Consider the following 23060-nt stretch of genomic DNA (forward strand, 5'->3'; position numbering starts at 1 on the left):
ATGGAGGGGATATTGCTTATTAAGTATTGATGTATCTAACTCAACAAGTCTAGTTGATAGGGTATTGTGAATACATTTGCTAGTGTTCTGTGTAATAGCACACCAACAAATAGATATTTTGATTTGTATACCACTTGATTCTACAAGTTTTTGCAGTAATTTTAAAGAAATGCCCATATTTGTGAATCCTAGAAAATGTAAAAAGTATTGAATACTACCGTCTCGGTATCACATCTTTGAATCAATTATGAATCACAGTTGGTGCTCTGCAGAAGAAATTTGTTCAATAGGAGTTTGGGGCCTGGGGACATTCCTGGAATTTTGCTTTGGTAACATGATCTGGTTTAGAGTTCCATCTGCCGTGAAATATTATTTGCTGAATTAAGCTACATCCTTTTCAACTATTGCTTGCTAATATACCTCTGGTATCATTGTCCTGTTTTGAACACTGGTTGACATTAATATAAAATCTCCCTTTTCATTTTTTTTTACTTTGAAAATGTGCACATGTACAACTATACAAGGAACTGCCAGAGATGTTTGGCATGCATTGGTGTCTGAGAAGATGTCACTGGCTTAGACACTGATGTTTGGGTGTTTGCATGAAACGTTTGTTGTATTAACTTCCACCTGATGCTTTTAGCAAACTGATTGTTATTGTGGCTTCTGTTCTCTGTTTCCTATCCTTTCTCGTTTGTGGCTAAATGACATAAATTAGTGTTTTAAGTCATAGGGTTAATGCTGTGTGTTTTTTAATCTTGTCTTAGTTGTTATATTGTTAACCTTGATACTTGATTTTCTTGGATGCTGTAAGATATTGGCTCTCTGCTGCAGATTGTACTTCTGTAGACTCAAAAGAACTTATTTGTGCTGTTTCTTTATGTTTTCAATTGGCAGGTTGAGAAGGCACACAATGCAGATCTTCATTGTGTTGATTGGAACCCCCATGATGAGAATCTAATCTTGACTGGGTATGTTGTACGCAAATCATTTGTTAATGCAGTTAGATAATTATGGTAATCAAATAATCAGAAAGGAGTGTGTTAAAATCAAGGAGTTTTTCTAATAAGTGGAATAGCTGAGGAATCTAACGTATTCAGAAATTTGGATTCTTTCATGAGAAACTTTTAGTGAGAACAAACAAGTTGTTTTGAGCATCTCTCTGACCAAACTATTTCTCTCCAATGTCATCAATATTTGCATTTTTTCCATATCCCCCAACATGTTGTATGCTTTTATAGATATCATGTATTTTGCCATTTTTTTTTTCCAAGTAAAACTTCGTGGAGGAACCCAAGTGATGCTTCTGCATGTTCATGGATGGCGTCCCTGGTAAACTCATTGGCTTAGACTAGTGTTCCTAACTCAAGAGGATTTGGAGCAGGCACCTGCTGGAATGGAACTAGCTAGATGCCCAACACCATTGGTGACAACTGATTTGGTTAACTCCTGGGGCTGTTTTGTGCCATTATATTGGACTTTAAAATTTTTATTTATTACTCTTCTTACAATGTAATCCTCTCTTGTTTGTATTGCTATATTAAATTGGCAGGTCTGCTGATAACTCAGTGCGCATGTTTGACCGCCGGAATCTTACATCCAGTGGGGTTGGCTCACCAGTCCATAAATTTGAAGGTCATTCAGCTCCTGTGCTTTGTGTGCAGGTATGCTGATTACTCTGTATGGAAAAGAGTGCAGCAAGCAAATTGTAGCCCCCAGCAGTTTTTAGAGGCTAATATTCATGTCTTGTGCATGCTCCGAACATTTTTAATAAAGTTTTCCTTGTTACTTGTGCACATGCAGTGGTGTCCAGACAAAGCATCCGTGTTTGGAAGTGCAGCAGAGGATAGTTACTTAAATGTGTGGGACTATGAGAAGGTTAGTTTCTTCCTGTGTAATTTTATATTTTTGCCACAAGTTATATGTATACAGGCATTTTAAGTTATAACAGAGTGCGGTTTGATAGCTACCGGATTTTATAGAGTAATATCCCATCTCTTTTGATCTATGACTAAAGAATTCAAATAGGTGTTGTAAATTAGTGGATTACAATAGGCGTTGTCTATCGAGGTGACAATTTCACCGGGACGACCATTTCTCGCCGGAATCTGGCCATTTTCTTTTTCAAAAAATCCAACCGTGGGAGTGTTTGAATTGTTTTTTTGATGGTAAAAATGGATTCAGCTCCATCAAAAACCCCCGGGGCACTCAAAATCCTGAAACTTGACAATTGTAACTTGGATTTCGAAAAAAATCCGCCGGAGTTTGTCAAAATCGTGCCTGAAATTCCATTGTTTCCACGCGAAAATATCGCCTCCTTAGGCTATGCGGATTGCAATATGGGGAAAATCACTGACATTACATATCCTAGGCTTATGGTCTAGTTTTGCTGTTGTTTTGTTGTTGTAGAAGGTGAATTAATGGTATTCTTACTTTTCTATAGTCCATTTCATTTCGCATTTCCTCTCGAGTTTTCTTAGGTAATATCCAGGGACATCTAGATTGTTTTTTGTTGGTGTTAGTCATATGTATTGCATTAATTGATTCATGTAAAAGGCCATCAGAGCTGTATTTATAGAACTTATATATATATATATATATATATTTTTTTTTTTTTTTTTAATTTCTGATTAGCTAGTGTTTTTTTTTGAAATTCAGGTTGGAAAGAACGTTGGTAAGAAGACACCGCCTGGACTTTTCTTCCAGCATGCAGGGCATAGGTAATATAATGCTGCCATTATTTATAATCTTATTAAGTTGTTGGAAAGATTTTCTGTGTATGATTATTACCTTTTGTTCCTGAAAAGTTTGTGTTATGCTTAGTTTTGATTCCACATGATAAAGAACTTTAGTGTTGTACAGAAATTTGGGCATGGTCTAGACATGTTTAAGACAGATTAATAAGTAGAGAAATAACAAAGAGCTGAAAAATATTGAGCCTCACTAGCTGTTTTCTACATCATTTCATATACAGTATTATTCCCTAGACTTGGAGATTACATGCATTGCAGTTTTCAAGGTTCAGGTTGTGAACTTCTTCACTATCGTTGGGAGTCATTTTGGTAATGTACTTGTATATTTCACAATGGATTATTCCGTTCATTGTCTTTAGATTGAATTTTAAAATACTCCTATGGTCCTACCTTTATCTGGAAGTCCATTCCATATAGATTATAGAAAGGAAACCATCATTTTGTGTACGAATTGTTTGTATTTGATGTTGAATTTTAGGATGTACATACACAAATGGAAGACTTGAGTGGGAGATAAGATAAGATAATTTTATTAATGTCCAATGAGTGACCTAAAAGGTAGCTGAAAGTGACTAGTAGGTACGGTCCAATGTAAATAAGATGTGGGATTGCAAAGGTGACTCCTAGATCAATATTGAAAGTGGAAGTGGTGCTAAGTATCTAGCTAGGAGCTTAAAACTACTATTTAATAGAAAGAAATAAAAGAGTATGGAGTATGGATGTTGTGATACAGAAAGGGGAATTTAGATTGAGAATCACGGTACAACATTAGATAGGGAAAGAAAATGTCATACCCTGCAAGTCCTAACGAGTGATGGTAAGGGTGGGGAATTGGATATGGGCTTGCTGTCAAAGTCGTGAATAGCTGTGAAAGGGAAAATACTCAAGGGTATGATATTCATGAGGTAGCAATGGACATTGATGGGGCGTAGTTGTACGCTTGTGGGAGATGATCGAATGAGGAAGCGTTGCTCTCCTACCATTGAAGGTTGAGGGAAAGAAACTTTTTATAGAGTCTTCGCCACATGGATGAAGCTGGGGGGTAGTTCAATGATTGGGTGTACTTTGTCTCTCGGTACATCTGGAGGTGGTTGGTTTGTTAGTTTGGTGATCTCCAATCTGTAATTTTGAATGACAACTTCTCACAAGCCATGAAGATGTAGGTTAGCCGCATAAGGGGGAGGCTGCGAAGAAACTTGAGAGGAGACTTGGGACCTCATTGCTCAAGGATCTTAAATATCTCAAACCTCTGGTTGTCACATGTTGCTTTAATCAAATGGGGCAAACTGGCAGTAAGAAGTGATCCTCCAGGAAGCCTCAGGCTAAGGTGGGGCCTCTAAAGATAGACATTTTGTTAAAATTGGCAACTAGGGCCAAACTCTACATGGGTCATCTTATTTATGACAGCTGATATTTTTCTTGGATTCCTCTCTCTGAGAGGTGTAGGATTGATCTAAAGATCCTCCGATTCCGACATGTACAAATGAAGATATGGATTTATTCATATTATGGACAAATTGTCAAGGTCAGCCAGTGAGCAAAACAGGGACTCAAACCCCCGATTCATCCTCAATGTTGCATATAAAAAGGAGACCTCAAGTCATTTTACCATCATCTCATCTCACATCTCTCTCTCTCCTCTTGTGATTGGGTACACATTTCTAGGCAATCTTCTCTCTCACACGTGCAAAGGAAAGGAGGACAGATTTCTGTTGACTGCGTTGACCAAGCTGCAGGGAGGCTGTTTGACTGCGTTGACTTGATGCGTTGACCTGTTTTGACTTCAGTTTGGGTGAGGTATCTCTGTCCTAGCAGGCCGCAGATCTGGGCACAAAAACTGAGACAATCTGACCTCTCCTTTGACCAGCGTTGACTGTACTAAGGCTGGCCGCAGGGTTGACCAGTTTTGACTAGAATTTTTCGGACTGTTTTCGGTTGATTAGACTTACTGTTGGAGGCCGAAGTTGATTGGGTTTGACCGAGCTGAATTGAGGAAAAATTCTTCCTTGTTGACCAGCGTTGACTTTTCTGGTTAGGGCTCTTTCGCTGCTGTCATAAATTATCAGATTTTTAAATTGTACTCTCTCTCTCTCTCTCTGTGCTGAACTATTGAAGAATATAAGAAGAATTGATCAAGGGTTCCCCACATTGGGGTTTGTCCTTGGCTGGTGCCACATCTTGTGTCCTCTTGTCTTGGCTTGTCTTCTACTGTTTATGTTTATGTTGTATCTGCATTTTACTATCATGATGATGTGATTGCTAAACTGCATATTGATATTGGGCTAGTAAAGAAATTGAAGTAAAATTGCTCTAAAGCATAGAACATACCATTGTTACCTAAAATTAACATGGTATTAGAGGTGAGGTGAAGACAAAGCCCAAGCAAGAGTGAAAGAGCAATCACCAAAGACAGTTGGACAAGGACAAAAGGCTCAATGGGTTCCTCATCCCACTTCCTGGCTGAAGACAAGCTCCGTGAAAAATCTGACTATCATGGATGGAAGATGTCTCTTGATTTGACCTTGGAAGAACAAGAAGTGTTGGATTATGTGAAGGGTAAAATCCCTGAGCCTCCTTCAAATGCACTGGCTGCTGCGAAGACCAAGTACAATAGGGCTGAAGTCAAAGTAAAGAAGATTATCAGAGATTCCATTGACAAGCGTCTGGTGGCCTACATCTCCGAATTGAAGACCTCCAAGGAGATCTACGACAGGTTGATCAACATGTTCAAGGTTTGTAAAGCTAATCAAATCCTAGTTCTCAAAAATAAGTTGAAGGATATTATGAAGGGCAAGGACGAGGATATTTAATCCTACTTCTTAAGGATCACTAAGATCAAGAATGATGTACTTTCGAGGAGAGGTCATTCCTGACAAGGAACTTACTATCATCACGCTTGGAGGACTCCCACCTGAGTGGTATGTATTTAGAACCACTATACTCAACAATGATCGAATTCCAGGGTTTGAAGAATTGATTTCGAGATGCATTCAAGAAGAAACAAGAATGGTGGAGCAAGAAATGCCTTCTAATACAAGCAACCCCACTACATTCTTTGCTCATGCCTAGAGGATAAATAATGCAGGGTCTAAAAGTCATTTCAATGGAAAGACTGGATCTAAGGGAGGAAGGAAGGGTAGGTGCTTTGTTTGCAATAAGTTTGGCCACTATGCAAGGCAGTGTCCAAATAGAAGGGACACTTCGCGTGATGACGATCACAATCATTCTAGGGGCAACTTCAACAACAACGATCAAAGGAATGGCAGGTCCAATGGCAAGGGAAAAAGGAATGCGGGACATCAAGGAAATGGTCGACCCTCCAAGAAAGCAAGGAACTCTAGGTATGAAGAATCAAATGTTGTTAACAATAAGCAAAAGGAGTACTATCTTATATCGACCCTCTCCACTACCTCTCCATCGGACACTTTGGGGAATTGGCTAATTGATAGTGGTGCCTCAAGGCACTTCACCGGATACAAGGAAGCTCTCTCTAATCTGATAGAAAAGGAGACAAACTTGGAGATCATCCTTGGAGACGATGCCACCTATCTCGTGAAGGGAGTAGGGAATGTTACCCTTCAATTGAATCAAGGTAACACTATTCATTTACAAGTACTATATGTACTTGATCTCAAGAAGACCTGGTGTCCATTTCAGCAATGGAAGACAAAGGATTCAAGGTGGCATTCATCGATGGAAAGGTACGTGTTTGGAAAAGAAATTTTAAATATGCTTTTACTCTTGGGTTTAGGGTTGACACTTTGTATCAAGTTGGAGGAAGTCCATTGGGAGCCATGTCTTGCGACACATCTCTACAATCTGAACTATGGCACCGGAGGTTTGCCCATCTTCATTATAAGGCCCTACCCGATGTGAGACAGATGGTGACAGGTATGCCTGAGTTCAAAGTAGAGCATGAAGGTGTATGTCCGAGATGTGTCGAAGGAAAACTTACAAGGGGACCATTCCCCTCAAGTAATAGCAAGGCCACAAATATATTGCAATTGATCCACTCTGACATATTTGGTATGATGCCTGTAAACTCTTTGGGAGGATACTTATATTATCTCACCTTTACGGATGATTATTCTCGCAAGACCTGGATCTACTTCTTGAAAAAGAAGGATGAAGTGTTCACCTAGTTCCGACACTTCAAAGCCTTGATCGAAAACCAATCCAAGAAGAAAATCAAGATATTGAGGACTGATAATGGGACCGAGTACGAATCCAATGAATTCCATGATTATTGCAGAGAAGCTGGCATTAAGAGGGAGACTACAATGCCATACACCCCTGAGCAAAATGGTGTGGCTGAAAGGAAGAATCGCACTATTGTAGAAGTTGTTCGTGCCATGCTTCATGATCAAGGGCTTCTGAAGTTCCTATGGGCTGAAGCTGCAAATACCACTGTGTATGTTCAAAACCGATGCCCTCATCAAGCATTGGAATCCAAGATTCCCGAAGAAATGTTCGCTGGTAAGAAACTCGATGTCTCTCATTTCAGAATTTTCGGAAGCCCCGTATATTTTCATGTGCTGAAAGACAAAAGAAGAAAATTGGGTGCATCTGGGAAGAAAGGAGTCTTTGCGGGCTATAGTGAAAAATGCTAAGGGATATAGAATTTATGTGGCTGGTCAAAGCGCAGTTGAGATAATTCATGATGTCACCTTCGTTGAAGATATAGCCCTCAGCAAGATCAACAACCTTCCTATCCCAAGGAAGGACAAAGAAGCTGACACCGAAAAACAGGGAGCAAAAGAATATGAAACAATGCGAGATATTGATGAACCTATGGATCCTATTGATCCTCCTCCTCAAGAGCCCTCCTCCTCCAAGAGGAGACCCTCATGGCTTAGGGAGACTCTCGAAGATGCCGAGAGACATATTGTACAAGTGTGACTCTCCGTGAAAGCAAGAAGCCGAACAGGTATCAAGGATGCTTGACTGTCATGTGCACTATCATTCAAAATGAACCCTCATCATTTGAAGAAGCCATGAAGCAACAAGTATGGAAGGATGTTATGAATGAAGAATATGCGTCAATTATGAAGAATGATGTCTGGGATGTGGTCCCTAGATCCCAAGACAAATTGGTTGTCACCTTTAAATGTCTCTACATAATCAAGCATGGAGCTGATGGAAGGCAAAAAAGTTCAATGCTCGCTTTGTTGCTCGAGGTTTCTCTCAAAAGGAAGGTGTAGATTACAATGACATATTTGCACTTGTTGCCCGATACACCACCATCTGCTCGATCATAGCCCTTGCTACATCACAAGGATGGAAACTACATCAGATGGATGCCAAGACCGCTTTCTTGCATGGTTCGATCAAAGATGAAGTCTATGTGGAAGAACCCGAGGGGTTTGAGGTTCATGACCGAGAATCTCATGTATGCAGGTTGAAGAAAGCTCTCTATGGTTTGAAGCAAGCACCCCGGGCTTGGTATGAGAGGATTGATAGCTATCTGATGAGGCTGAGATTCACTAGAAGTGAAGTCGATCCGAACCTTTACTTTAAGGTTGAAAATGATAAACCTCTCATTCTGGTACTTTATGTGGATGACCTCTTTCTAATAGGTGTAGACCCTTTCATTCACAAATGTAACAGGGAGTTGGCTTCTGAATTTGAGATGAAGGACCTAGGACTGATGCACTATTTCCTAGGGTTGGAGATCTGGCAAAAGCCGGGTGAAATTTTCCTATCTCAAGGAAAACATGTTGTGAAGATATTGGAAAGATTTGGGATGGTAGACTGCAAGCCTGTGACTACCCTGATGGAACTTAACTTTAAGAAGTTATGTGGTAGTGCTGCCAGACCTGAATTGGGAAATGCTTCTAAGTATCGTCAACTCATAGGAGCACTGATGTTCTTGGTGAACTCCCGTCCGAACATATGTTTTGCAGTTAACACGTTGAGCCAATATATGGTTGAGCCTCATCATATACATTGGATTGGTGCCAAGAATCTTCTAAGATATCTTTGGGGCACAATCACTCATGGATTGAGATACACTGTCGGAGATGTGAGGCTGCATGGTTATTTTGATGCTGATTGGGCTGGCAGTGTGGTGGATCGCAAGAGCACTTCTGGATGTTGTTTTTCTTTGGGTTCTGCTTCGATATCCTGGATGAGTAGGAAGCAGAAATCAGTTGCCTTGAGCACCGTCGAGGCCGAATACATAACTGCTAGTATGGCCTCCTGTGAAGCTGTTTGGTTGAGGAAGCTCTTCAGTGAGCTGTTTGGACATGTGCTGGATACCATCGTGATCCTATGCGACAACCAAAGTGGGATCCGATTATCAGAGAATCTCGTGTTTCATGATCGCTCCAAGCATATAGATATCAGGTACTACTTTATCCGAGATATGGTACAATGAGGAGCAATAAGATTCCATCACATTGGGACTGATGAGTAGTGCGCCGATATTTTGACAAAGCCCCTGGGGAAGGTCAAGTTCTTGGCCTTCTGAGAACGACTTGGAGTCGTGGAGAGAGCCTCTTATGAGGTTCTTGTATGATATGGACATTGAGCTTTGGGAGCTCCGGGGGGCTTCAGGCCCTTCTTGGAGCAATGAGCAACCACAGTGTGAGTGGTTCAACCTTCCCCTAGTGGTTTGCTGTATATAGGGTGAGTGGTTCAGCCTTCCCTGATGACACCCCATGGTGACATGTAGGCAGGATGAGTGGTTCATCCTTCTCCTGTTGAGACATCCTACCCATGCAGTCTGGGACTCATGGAAGTACCTCTCATTTGGCCAATGAGTAGGGAAATGAGGATAGGGACCATAGCACTACCGATGGACGCATCGTATTCTACCGTACTCCCTATGCTAGGATGAATGATATTGATCTGAGTTCAATTGAAACTGACTTGAGGTCAGTAAGAGTGATATGAGACACTCTCCTTTGATTGGAACTGACTTCGGGTCAGTAAGAGTGGTATGAGACACTCTCTTTTATTTGGGACTGACTTTGGGTCAATGGAGAATGTTATGATACATTCTCGATCACTTCTTCTTCTTCGTAGTTCAGTAGAGCAGTGCATTGATGGCAGGGATAGTACAGATTAGCAGATGGAGTTCTCCCTAGTTGAGAGGGAGTGTTAAAATTGGCAACTAGGGCCAAACTTCACATGGGTCATCTTATTTATGACATTGAAAACTGATATTTTTCTTAGATTCCTCTCTCCGAGAGGTGTAGGATTGATCTAAAGATCATCCGATTCGACATGTACGAATGAAGATAAGAATTTATTCATATTATGGACAAATTGTCAAGATTGGCTAGCAAGCAGAACATGCACTCAAACCCCCAATTCATCCTCAATGTTGCATATAAAAAGGAGACCTCAAGTCATTTTACCATCATCTCATCTCACATCTCTCTCTCTCTCTCCTCTTGTGATTGGGTATGCATTTCTAGGCAATCTTCTCTCTCATACGTGCGAAGGAAAGGAGGATAGATATCTTTTGACTGCGTTGACCAATGTTGACCGAGCTGCAGGGAGGCTGGTTGACTTGATGCGTTGACCTGTTTTGACTTCGGTTTGGGTGAGGTATCTCTGTCCTAGCAAGCAGATCTGGGCACAAAAACTGAGGCAATTTGACCTCTCCTTTGACTAGTGTTGACTGTACTAGGGCTCGCCGCAAGGTTGACTTTGGATGATCAGTTTTGACTAGACCTTTTCGGATTATTTTGGGTTGATTAGACTTGTTGGAGGCCGAAGTTGACTAGGTTTGACCGAGTTGAATTGAGCAAGAATTCTGCCTTGTTGACCATCGTTGACTTTTCTGGTTAGGGCTCTTTCGCTGCTCTCATAAATTATCAGATTTGTAAATTGTACTATCTCTCTCTCTGCTGAGCTATTGAAGAATATAAGAAGAATTGATCAAGGGTTTCCTCGCGTTGGGTTTTCTCCGTGGCTGGTGCCCCATCTTGTGTCCTCTTGTCTTGGCTTGTCTTCTAGTGTTTATGTTCATGTTTTATCTGCATTTTACTATCATGATGATGTGATTGCTAAACTGGATATTGATATTGGGCTAATAAATAAATTGAAGTAAAATTTCTCTAAAGCATAGAACATACCATTGTTACCTAAAATTAACTTTGAAGACTTCGATGATAAAGAAAGCTAGGACATTCCAGATGGGGTATTGGAATCTCGAATCTCGATAAAGGTACTTGTAAAAATCACGAATCTCATAGTAGAAAGGGAACTTAAAAATGAAATGCATTTTAGTCTTTCACGATTGTAGGGGGAAAGCTAGTGTAGCACCACCTGTATAGGACCCACAAGTACCAGCAGGTCTTGGCGGGTTCTATAGCGAGACAGGTCACTCGCATAGAACCCACGGCTAAGACTCGTACTCGTGGAAACTTGTGTTGAACCGTCTTCCTGTATAGGACCCACGAGTTTGCTGTTAGACCTGTATCAGAGTGTTATTTGACCCGTTGACCCTCAATTTGCAATTTTTTTTTTTTGGAGATGAGGTGGAGGTAAAAGGTAATTGGAGGCAAGAAAATGCTTTATAAGCACCTCTCTCCCTTCCATTTGTCATTCACTTGTGTGTCTGACTCATTTCTATGAGTGTTGGGTGACTCCATTGCATAGTGAAAGAGCTCTTGTAGGAGGCTAAAGGAGGTTTCATCAGATCATACCCAAATTCATCACAAACAGGTAGACTTCGTGAACAAACTTTGGATTGCTTGTTTGAATGTTTTTTGGGTTTTCATGTATTTTTTTTTGTTTTCAATTTAAATTCTTTTTTTTTTAATCATGATTTTTTTTTTTGGTTTTTAATTTACAATTTTTTTTTTTTGGGCCCTGTGGCTGAGTTTTTGAAGCACAGAAGGCTTGTGTGTGGCTGAGAAACTATGCCATAGGGCTTGTGGGCTGCTGAGAGGCCCATGTGTCGCTGAGAAACTCAACCACAGGGCCTACGGTCTGAGGAGATTCCAAAAAAAATAAAAAATAAAATAAAATTTGAAACAAAATCCAGAAAACAATTAAAAAAATTTGAAACGAAACTGAGAAAACAATTAAAAAAATTTGAAACAAAAAAAAATTACATTTAAATTATTGAATTTAGAATTGCAGATTCTAGAATATCAATTAAATTTTAAAAATTTATTTTTTTCTTCCAGATTTCGTCACCATGCCACCAAAGGGTACTATAAAGTCTCGTGATCTAGCATGGGCACATGGTCAATGACTCATTGCCTATAATGACCACCATGTCAAGTGCAATTATTGCAATGTCACAATGGATGCAGGCATAAACAAGCTAAAATACCACCTAGGTAGAGTTCTTGGGAATGTTGTGGGATGTTGTCAAAAGTTCCCTAATGAAGTCACTGTTGAAATGGTAGCTGCTTTGGAAGCCATTAAAGAAGAAAGTTCTAAGAGGGAAAATGAAGGATGAGATTGTTGGGAAAGGTAGATATTTACCTCCGAGTGAACAAATGATTCAAAGTGCGGGTATTGGTAACTCCTCTTCAACTTGTTGTGGCAAACAAGAGTATAACCTCTTCTTTCTTCAGTCCTCATACAACTCGAGGATCTCAACCAACATTGGAGAGCTTTAATGAAAAGAAGAGGAAGGAGGCAGATATGGCAATGAGGAGGTTTTGGTACCATAACAATATTTCATTCAACTACGCAAAGTTTTATTTTTATCTGCCCATGGTGGATGCCATTGCAAGTGTTGGCATTGGATACAAAGCCCCATGTTATAATGCACTTAGGGGGAAAGAGCTAGATCAGGAGCTTGAGTGTGTCAAGGAACAATAGGAGAGCATTAAAAGCTTATGGAAATTTATAGGTTGTACAATTATGTCTGATGGGTGGACAGATCAAAGGGGTAGAACAAGAATAAATTTTGTTGTAGTTTGCACTAAAGAAGGCATGTTCCTAAAATCCATTGATGCATCTGCACATGTAAAAGACGCACATTTGATTTTTACATTGTTGTCTGATGTGGTGGAGGAAGTTGGTGTTACAAATGTTGTCCAAGTAATCACGGACAATGCAACAAATTATGTGGCCATTGGAAGGTTGCTTTCTGCCAAATATCCCACCATTTTTTGGACTCCATGCGCTGCCTAGTACATAGACTTGATACTAGAGGACATTGGGAAGTTGGAATGGGTGCAAGAGTGCAAGCAAATTACCAAGTATGTTTATAATCATGCCTGGGTGTTGAACCTTATGAGGGAATTCCCACAGGGTGAGCTTAGTCGCCCAACTGTCACACGATTTGCTACAAACTTTATTTCCCTCCAAAGCCTTTTGTACGAGTACCAAGCTTTAAGAAGAATGTTTTGCAGCCAACTATGGGTATTTTGGAAAGATAGCACAACACCATAACCATTGTCTATCAAAGCAGCTGCCTTTGGTGATAGTTTGTGGGACAAAGTCACTGAGATTGTCAACTTCACTGAGCCCCTTGTGAAAGTCTTGAGAATGATGGATGGGGAGAAACCTGCAATGGGATATATTTATGAGGGAATGGACAGGGCCAAAGAGTCCATCAAGACTTTTCTATAAGGGAAATGAATCTAAATATCTCCCTTTATGGAAAATTATTGATTCCAGGTGGGATAGGCAACTACATTAACCATTGCATGCAGGAGGAGCATATCTCAATCCAAGCTTATTCTATAGTGAGAGGCTAAGTTGCACGAAACGGGGAAACGGGTATGGGTTTATGAAACGGGCATGGGTACGAAACGTGAGCCCCCCAAATTTTGGAAACATGGAAACACATATATATATATATATATATATATATATATATATATATATATATATATATATATATATTAGGACATTTAAGAAATATGTGCAATCATAAAGCATACATGATACATTCTAATTTATTACATTATGATTAAATTGTCAATTGTCAATGCATAAACTATAAATCTCTAAATTTACATCACATTTACTCATGAATGATCACATAATGAAAATAGCAATATCCAAAATCAGCTACGAGAAGTTTCTAATTTCTTGTCTCGTGCTTGATTGGGAGTCTCCTCCTACATAGTCGAATGACCTTAGTGCTCTTAATTAAATACAAATTCCATACCCTAGTACCATAGGTGCTCTTGATTATTGGGAGTCTCCCTTGCATCGAGGGCTTGATTCTCTTTATTAAATACAAGTTCCATACCCTAGTACATGACAAAATCCAATAGAAACATTGCAATTCCCCCAATCCTGAAATCTTGAAAAACGGATAAGTCTGCTGGATTTTGAGTGAGATCAAAATTCTACTTTCTCCATATGAAATCCAATGAGGGTGAAACCACTCTCAAACATCTTGAGTCATTTCATGGTAATGTTAAAAATTTAAGTAAAAGGATGAAAATGAAAGATAAAGGATAATGTCACTTTTACTTTAACAATTTAACATTACCATGAATTGCATATCATCACTAGGGCCATAGGCTTGAACATTAGGCTGCCCCACTAAATTAGAAGCGAAAAAAAAGAAAATGTTAAATGTTAATTGGAAACTCGTTTCCGGCTGTACTGGCCACGTTTCCCCAGCATGAAACGAGCCAGTGCGGCAGGAAATGAGTTTCCAGGCCATATGGTACGAGTTTCCTCGTTTTCGTTTCGTTTCCGGCCAGAAACGGACCCCTCGACAATGTTTCCTGCAACTTAGGTGAGAGGTCTAATATTCAAAGAGATCTCGAGGTGATGAGAGGTGTCATGATATGCATTGAGAGGATGTTCCTGGATCAAGATATTCAAGATAAAATCAACCTTCAATGAGATATGTACAAGGAAGCATTTGACATGTTTGGATTCAACTCAAGCCAACGTCTCAAGGACAAGAAAATGCCTTGTAAGTGCAAATTGTTAGAACTTAGCTTGTAATTTCACTAGTTCTCTTTTATATGTTTGGCATTGCAAACTAATAATCTTTGTTGTTATTTTTTTATAGCTCATTGGTGGATAGATTGTGGCACTGAGGCACCACAATTACAAGAATTTGCCATCAGAGTTTTGAGTCAACCTTGCATTGCTTCTTCTTGTGAGCGCAATTGGTTAGTGTTTGAGCCTATGTTGCACGAAACTTCTAGGAACCAGGCGTTTTGGGATGTACCCATATCCAAAACTTGGAAACTCAGCCAAAACTCGACCATAATGTAATCATCTATGAGAGTTAATATAAACTTGGTTTTCCTTCTAAATTGTCATCTATGGATCTTATTTCTTTTTTTCTTGCAAGATATTGTGTTATTCACTTATTTATAAATTTATTTATATATATATAAACATATATGACGTTTTGGACAACATTTCGGCTTGACGTTGCCATTTTTGGGAGGTGACGTTTCTAAATGTACTCGTTTTAAAAACTCCAAAACGTTTTAGCGCTTCGTGCAACTTAGGTTTGAGCACATCGACAACAAAAAGAGAAACAAGTTGGAGCATGAGAAGTTGGAGAAATTGGTTTTCATCTACTACGACCTTCGAATGCTCACAAAAAAAGTGCAACCGAAGGATTTAGATCCAATTTTATTGGATACTATTGATTTAGAGTTTGATTGGGTTGTGGAGGAGTCCATGATTTGATTTGGCTTGATGAAGAGACTGAAGATCTCTCTAGTTTGCCATCTCAAATGGAGACTCCAAATACACCTGCCTCATAGTTGCTTCAAACTTCCGATGTTGGCACTAGCTCCTTGAGGGCTTATTGTAGGTGTAGTCGTCCATGAGTGATGAGACTTAAGATTGTTATGAGACAATCATTTATCATTTATGACATATGTATTTGAATTTTGAACTTGTTGCCATTTTTGATTTTAATTATGAAATCATGATTCCTTTTCTTATTCAAAATCTAAATGTTTTGCTTACAAAAATCGAATATTTTATGTTGTACTTTTATAGATATGAGATGATGTTAATGAATTATTGCATATATTGTTGTTTTTATAACTTATAAGGATTGGAATTGTCATTAGTTTCTTTTTAGTGCTTAAAATTTACCATATTTTTTGTTTTTATTTTTGTGTTTTGACGAATCTTATACGAGGCTTATATGGGTCGTTCCTGAGTCTTATATTAGTCGACGAGTCAATAGCCAGGTGAGTATGAGTCATGCAACATTGGGGCAAACCTAGCAAGTCCTTATGGGGCATTGTATGTGGTGATTGGTCTCTAGTTGGAGTTTATGGGAACCTGCCTAAAACTGTCCTAGGGGGATCGTGAGAGCATGCATGTAATGTCTGCATGTGTATGGGCGAACAGGTGGTGAGGCCATCGCACAACTCAATGAAATGCTCTAAATAAAAACCGTCTTCAGATTGGCTTGCTTCATGGTGTGGTCTAGGTGACTTGGATGTACATTTAGAGATGTCTTCATATATGGCCCAATTAACATCCCGCATAGATGACACGAAGTAGCTTGTTGCATCTAAAGAGAAGTACCTAATTAAGGGTAGATATTGCAGCCTAGGTTCGGTGCCTACCCCATGTGCCTCAACAGTATATTCAGATTGGTTTCTTTCTTCATAGGATTCATTCCGTGAATTTTGCATCAGGGCATTATAGGTACCTTTCTTTTCCCTTTGCACTTTGATGGGTATTGCCTCAACCCTCTTAGGTCATTGAGGAGTTTTGTTCTTTGAACTTTGAAGCCTCCTCACTGGTTTGTTTCATTGCATATCCATTGGTCATCTCACGCCTTTCAGCTATTCTTTGGATGCTCCTGGCCATCATCTTCCCCTTCACCTAGAGATTAACATAGCAGTTAGGAACAACATTTATTGATGATATATACAAGCTACTTGGATCTCCCCTTAGTAGGTCTTTGGTCCTATGATTGTCTTCAGTATTTCATCTAGTTGGGAGGTGGTGTTATTGTATGCATTGAATATAATTGATGTCAGCTGTCTCATGGCCGCAATTTCCCTCTTGGGCAGTGCAGAGTAGGCTCTCATGTCATCTACTTGGAGTTTGAATTGAGTCTGAAAACGATATTACATGAGAGGAGAGCATTTATTAGCTATTCCAATTGCTGGTGGTGGAATTCGAGGAACATTTCAGTTTAAGAGTCCCCATCTAGTATGAGATCAGGATTATATCACAACTTTTCTATGATTTGGGGAGATCCCTCTCCACCTTCATCTAATAGCTTGACCAGAATTGTCTAGCTCTTTACTCCGTGAGGTGATTACTCTTAGACTACAGACATTTAAAACTTTTTTTGAACCTTGCTCTGTTAAATTGATTACTTCCTTTTTTTCGGTACTTGGTGGTGCTAAACAACAGGGTGATCTTCCAATGGGTAGTGCAATAAACACCAAGCTAGTGAGACCACATAATGCATCTCACTCTAAAGTCAGGTAAGTCTTCCTAGCAACAGCTAGGTGTACTCATTCTTTGCATACATCAGATCTACAACGTAGACTGGGATAGAACCACATCACAACTTTCTTTTCTTTAGTCTTGGGTATTGAGTGTTAGGAGAAGATTTATTCAAGTTTCTGAGGTGCCTGCTAGGATCGTCTAGCCATGCCTTCTCAACCTTGGGCCCTCCTCAGACAATATCACTAGACAGTGCTTGATTCCATGGCAGAGACTTCTTGCTCATGGCGCTCTGCCTCTTGATCCTGCCTAATGAACATCTAGTGACTCTTTTGTTCTGACTCCTCTTTCTTCTTCTTTGATACAATATTTTGTTTTTTCGTTTTTCTATTTTGGTTTTCGATTTTAATTTACACTTTCGCTACCTCAGGGCACCCCTACAGATTGGTATCACTGATTATATCGTATTTTGTAATTCCATTAACCCATTTTCTTGGTCATTTAAATCCTCTTATCTTATCGGTGTGATATATATTTCATGGTTCATTTTGAGAAATTTAGTTTTTGTTTATTAAGAATATCACACTAAATTTTAGTCTTTATAAATGCTCTGTGGGAAACTGTAGGATGCTCACGGTACACGGATTTTTTTGTCACTTTAACAGACTCGTCTGCAAATACATGCACATTTTATTGTGAAGCTTCTAGTTTACCCGATAACATGAAAATTTGGTAGGCTGACAAGTGATATTATGGGACTGTTCTAATTTGTAGTGGCAGCTCTGCAGAGAGAATCGTAAGTTCCAAGTTTACAGAAACCATACTTTTTTGAAAGTCAAAGTCATCACCTATAAATAGATATTAAATTTTCTTAACAATTATTTAAAACATAGCTGTTATCATTCTTTTATCTTTGATTTAAGCTCACACAATTTTATGATAAGCAATGTTTTTGATTTTATGATTTATATGGCTAAGCTGTATGTTGCAATGCTTTAACAAAAAACATATGGTCTCTGTGATTTAGTCTATATTGAGTGACAATTTACTTGAAAAGAAAAATAAATGTTGCAGGTAGACAATTCTTTTAAATTGTTAGGAACATACTTTTTGGTAATCATCATTATTTGTCTAAGCATGGTGGTTCTATTTAGTTGAAACTGGGAGGGAGGTCATTGAATTCACATGTTCTTGCAGGGATAAGGTGGTTGACTTTCATTGGAACAGTTTTGACCCATGGACCATTGTCAGTGTATCTGACGATGGTGAGAGTACTGGTGGAGGAGGAACATTACAGGTTCGTTACAAACTTACTTTTAGTGTTCTGAAACCTGACAATCTGTCTATCTGATTTCGAGCTTCATATTTTTGCATTTCTCAAATTTAACTTGTTTTTAATATTGCATGGTTCAATTTGATTGGCAAATGAAAATAGCAATCTGTTTATCTGGAAAGCATGCTTTAGTGGATATGTTAGTCTTTATTCAGGGAAGGACGTTTTCATTGTGGGTGTTTATGATGGAAGTTCGGTAAATAAGAAAACTCATTCCAAAAATTGGCAGCTTCATATAATCTGAAAGGCTGACTTGATGAGTGGCATTGGCTTTTTGTGCGAACTTGACAACATCGTATTTTAGCATCTTAAAGTTTAATTTTCCCGTCGTAATTTACAATGTACATTCACTTGTTAATATATAGTCTGTTTTTGATGTGTGACATCTTTACATTGACATGCTTTCTGTATGAAATTGCTAAATTTTGTAGCAGGGTTAGAGAGATCAATGTTGCAAATAGCATATTGGAATTATATTGTTGAGGTCTGGAAGGAAACTTATCAGAAATATCAGGGAAAATATCTTAAAATATATGCATGGACTTGAAAACTTAGAAAAATCGGCAACATTTAAAACTTGAAATATCGGGACAATCAGAGATATTTGTTATTTGTAACACTGATATAATAGGTACTTGAGGCCTACTATGATCCTTTATATATATATATATATATATAGAACGGGATCAAATCCTTAAATAATCTAGGGTAACAATTGCATATGTCTTATTCAAAGAAATGCAATGAACTGTGGATTTTTTGGATTAAAACCATAGCACACCATAGAGTTGCATGAAGCAACAAGATGATGAAGGGCATTGTAAGATAATCTTTTGAGTGGGGGATGTGGTTGTAATGTTCTCAATTTTTGTGAGTGCAAAATTCACTAAGGAGTTTTGCCAATTTTTGGTGATATTAAATAAAAAGGAGAAAATATTATTTTGTGGGAGAAAAGTGGAAATTATTATTTTAATGAAGAATGGCGGCAAAGTAATATTTTATTAGTGGAAGGTGGGGACCACCAAGGGAGAGGACTAGCAATTATAAATAGAGCTTGGAGGCCTCCATTTGGTATCTTTGATCATTTGACAATTCAACATTAGTTCTCTTGAGTTGCTTAGCCAAGACAACCGTGCTGTTCAACACAAGGAATTTTCGAGCGGGAATTCCACCCTCATTTCGGAGAACTTCGAGTGCCTCCCTAGTGAGGCAATTTGGGGAGCTCAATTCAGAGTTTCCATTGGGCATATTTGCAAGTTATTTCAGCTGGTACGTTTTTCTTCCAAGGTGCATAAGTGGTTCAAATTGCTTGTGGGGAGATCAATTATGAAGAAGTAGAACACTAAAGGATTTGCAGGGGTTTTCCCCTAATTTAGCCGGAGATTTTGTGGTGATTAGCAGGGCTGAGTTGAGAGAATTCTTGGGGCCGAAATTCTACATTTCTGGAAGTGCACAGGGGTTGGAGGAATAGAGGTTGAGGAGAGATAAAGGTCAGAGATTGGAGGTATTCCTCAGGGGAGAATTTAGCCAAAGTTGGGAGAGATTTCCAGTGGTGGATTTGGACTTAATTCAGTAGTATTAGTTTTGTGGGGCTTTTTCTTGCCAAATTGGGCAATTTGCACTTATTGGGGGTCACGGGGATTGGTGGATTCAGCGAAAACCCTTTCTGGGTTTTTGTGGGTTTATTGAGAGGAGTCTATGGCTAATTTTACAGAATTTTTTGGGCGATATTCAGACCTGAAATCCTAATTCTTATAGCAGGGTGAATTGCTAGTTAGCTGAGGAATTTGCACCATTTTGTGGGTTCGACTTTGGCTTGGAGATAGGCCAAACCCTTTCTGGGTTTTTGGTGGAGAGCTCAAGATTAATTTGGCAGAATTTTCTGAGCACTTTGGAGGCTCAAACAAGGGTTTCTTTCAGCCAACAGTTGTAGAATTTCCAGGGCCAACGCAGAACATTGAGGAGAAGCCTTTCCTCTGCATTCGGGTAGCATCTTTCTCACCTGGGATTGTTTAGCTTGCTTTGGCAAGCCCAGGTGCACACATTTCATGCATTGTACTCTTCTCCATATATAATAAAATGGCTGAATTTTGGTGCAGTTTCAGTGTAAATTGTGGGTGTTTGATTGTTGTTTAAATATTTTGGTGTTGTATGGTATTTTACTTTGTTTATCACTATTATTTCCTTTTTGGAACATTACAGTGGTGCATGTGTGACAACCATACACTTAAACATTGGTGAAGAACAAAAGGAAAACCAACCTCAAACTAAAGCTTTGTGGACCCTATCAAGTTTTGAGTGGTGTGAAAGTTGCCATATGCTTTCGACCCAAATGTCACTGAATAACAAAGGGAAGATCTTGTTTCAACCGAAGTCTTCCATGTTTGTCTTAAAAATGTGAATTGGGGGTGTTGTTCCTTCAGATGTTCTTGTTTAGGAACTATTCCAAGGCACCAGACTATTTTAAATAATTGTTCTGGATGGTGGAAAATAACTCTTGAAGTTGATTTTATTTATATTAATGAAAACAACAATATATAACATGAAGAGGCGTGACCTTTGGGATTCATATTCCAAGGTCGCTTCCTATTCTAACTCTTCATTTTCCTCTATTTACATATTTAAAATTTACTCACCCAATCCTTGAGGATTAGGTGACCAACATTTCCCCCCTTAATCTGAAGGGGTGTTTGTGAGTCCAAGCATCATTATGAATCTTTCAAACTTTTCTCTTCCAAGTGCTTTGGTGAAGATGTTTGCAACTTGCTCATTTTGTGAACAATGTCGTAGATGAATAGTCTTGGCCTCTACATGATATCAAATCAAATGATACTTTGTGTTGATATGTTTGGTTCGATCATGGAATTTGGAATTCTTGGCCAATTTAATTGCAAAATTATTATCAATCAGAAGAGGAGTAGAGTTCACTTGTTTCTCTTGCAACTTTTCAAGAATTTGCCTGAGCCACACATTCTCCTTAGTTGCTTTTGTAGCTGCCAATATTCTTCCTCTGTTGTGAAATCTGCTGGAACTGACTGTTTGTGTGACCTCTAGGAGACAAATCTTGATTCAAGATTGATAACATAACCTGAAGTAGACACTCGATTTTCCTTATCTCCATCAAAGTTTGAATTGAAGTATTCAATCAAGCTGAAGTCATCCACCTGCTAATATGCTACAGAGAAATTGACACTATAAAATAAAAGTTTATATTATATTTTATGATAAATTGAATGATGAAGTTTACAATGAATGCCCCTGGCTTAAATATGGCCTCGGGTGCCTTTACACAAGGGGCATGATCTTTTGATCGTGCCCCCTCTACCTAATTAATCATAATTGATATTTATTTAATTTTAGATACATAACATTGCCTTCTTATTGAGAAAAATGCTTTGTTATCAAAGCATAGGTAACGAAAGGTGTTGTTTACGAAATGATTCTGTCTCCCAGGAGGCTTCTTCTTCTAGTAGGTTCTTCCACTTAATAATATATTCTTTAATTACTCGTGATCGCAATTTCTTTTCCCTGGTGGTGATAATTTCTTCTGGTTCTAAAACAATCTTCCCTTCATCATCTAATGCTGGAAGTGTCGTTTGTGTTTCTTGGTGTTTGCCGAGTGCTTTATTAAGGCAAGATACATGAAAAACATTATGAACGCGACTTTTTCAGGAAGGCTCAAGCTATATGCTACTTGGATGATCTTTTTGTTAATTTGATAAGGTCTGTAGAGCGTTGGTGCCAATTTTTTTTTTCCTTTCTGCTTTAGGGATAATTGCTTGTAAGGTTGAAGCTTAACAAATACCCATTCTCCAACCTCAAATTCTCTCTCTGTTCTATTTATGTTGGTTGGCTTGTTGTTTCATATGATTTCTTGTAACATTTATATTTACCTTTAGTGCTTGAAAGACATTTTGAGTTTCCTCTAATTGATCTTTTACTATTGGGAATTTTGTTTCGATAATGGCAGATTCATTCTACTTAGGAGGCTCATAACCATAAAGAGCTTGAAATGGGGTCATTTTTGTTGAAGTGTGATAAGTGGAATTGTACCACCATTCAACGAGGTGTAACCATTGAACCCACTTATTTTGTTTGTCTGTTGCATAACAACAAAGGTAAGCTTCTAAACATTTATTGAAAATTTCTATTTGACCATCTGTTTGAGGATGATAAGCTAAACTCATGCTGAGGCATGTTCCGATTTGTTTGAAAAGTTCCCTTTCAATTTTGGCGTCTCTATCGCTAAGAATGACTTTTGGGAATCCATGTAATTTTCTAGACATTTTTGCAAAATATCTCAACAATTTGTTTTGTAGAGTCTGATTTCTTTATTGCCATGAAGTGTGCATACTTGGTGAGCATGTCGACTACTACAAGGATTTTGTCTTTTCCATCCGACATGGGTAGCCCTTCAATAAAGTCCATCGATATTTCTTCCCACTTTTGGTTTGGGATATTTAGGGGATGGAGCAATCTGGGGATCATAATGTTTTTATTTTTATTTCTTTTGATCATACTCTGCTACACATTTTTGAATATCATTATTCCATCCATTCCAAAAAACAATTGGTGCACATTATAGTTGGTTTTAAACAAACCCACATGTCCTGCTAGCGAATCATGGGCTTCTTTGAGAACTTTGGACT

At 38.7% G+C, this 23060-nt stretch overlaps 1 protein-coding gene across 1 annotated transcript in view; it reads left to right on the top strand.

Annotated features, from left to right (window-relative positions):
* The window catches only part of LOC149142750 (WD-40 repeat-containing protein MSI4-like), a 219968-nt gene that overhangs the window by 169105 nt on the left and 27803 nt on the right, over positions 1-23060 (top strand). The window contains exons 10-14 of the mRNA XM_089446333.1: positions 898-971; positions 1553-1664; positions 1804-1878; positions 2659-2720; positions 18276-18375. Of these exons, the coding sequence (XP_089302459.1) occupies positions 898-971; positions 1553-1664; positions 1804-1878; positions 2659-2720; positions 18276-18375 (423 nt within the window). The remainder of the gene's footprint in view (positions 1-897; positions 972-1552; positions 1665-1803; positions 1879-2658; positions 2721-18275; positions 18376-23060) is intronic.

This window comes from Pinus tabuliformis, chromosome X, assembly GCF_031772625.1.
Source record: "Pinus tabuliformis cultivar Carrire ecotype Pingquan chromosome X, CPIR1, whole genome shotgun sequence".
NCBI classification, from domain to species: domain Eukaryota; kingdom Viridiplantae; phylum Streptophyta; class Pinopsida; order Pinales; family Pinaceae; genus Pinus; species Pinus tabuliformis.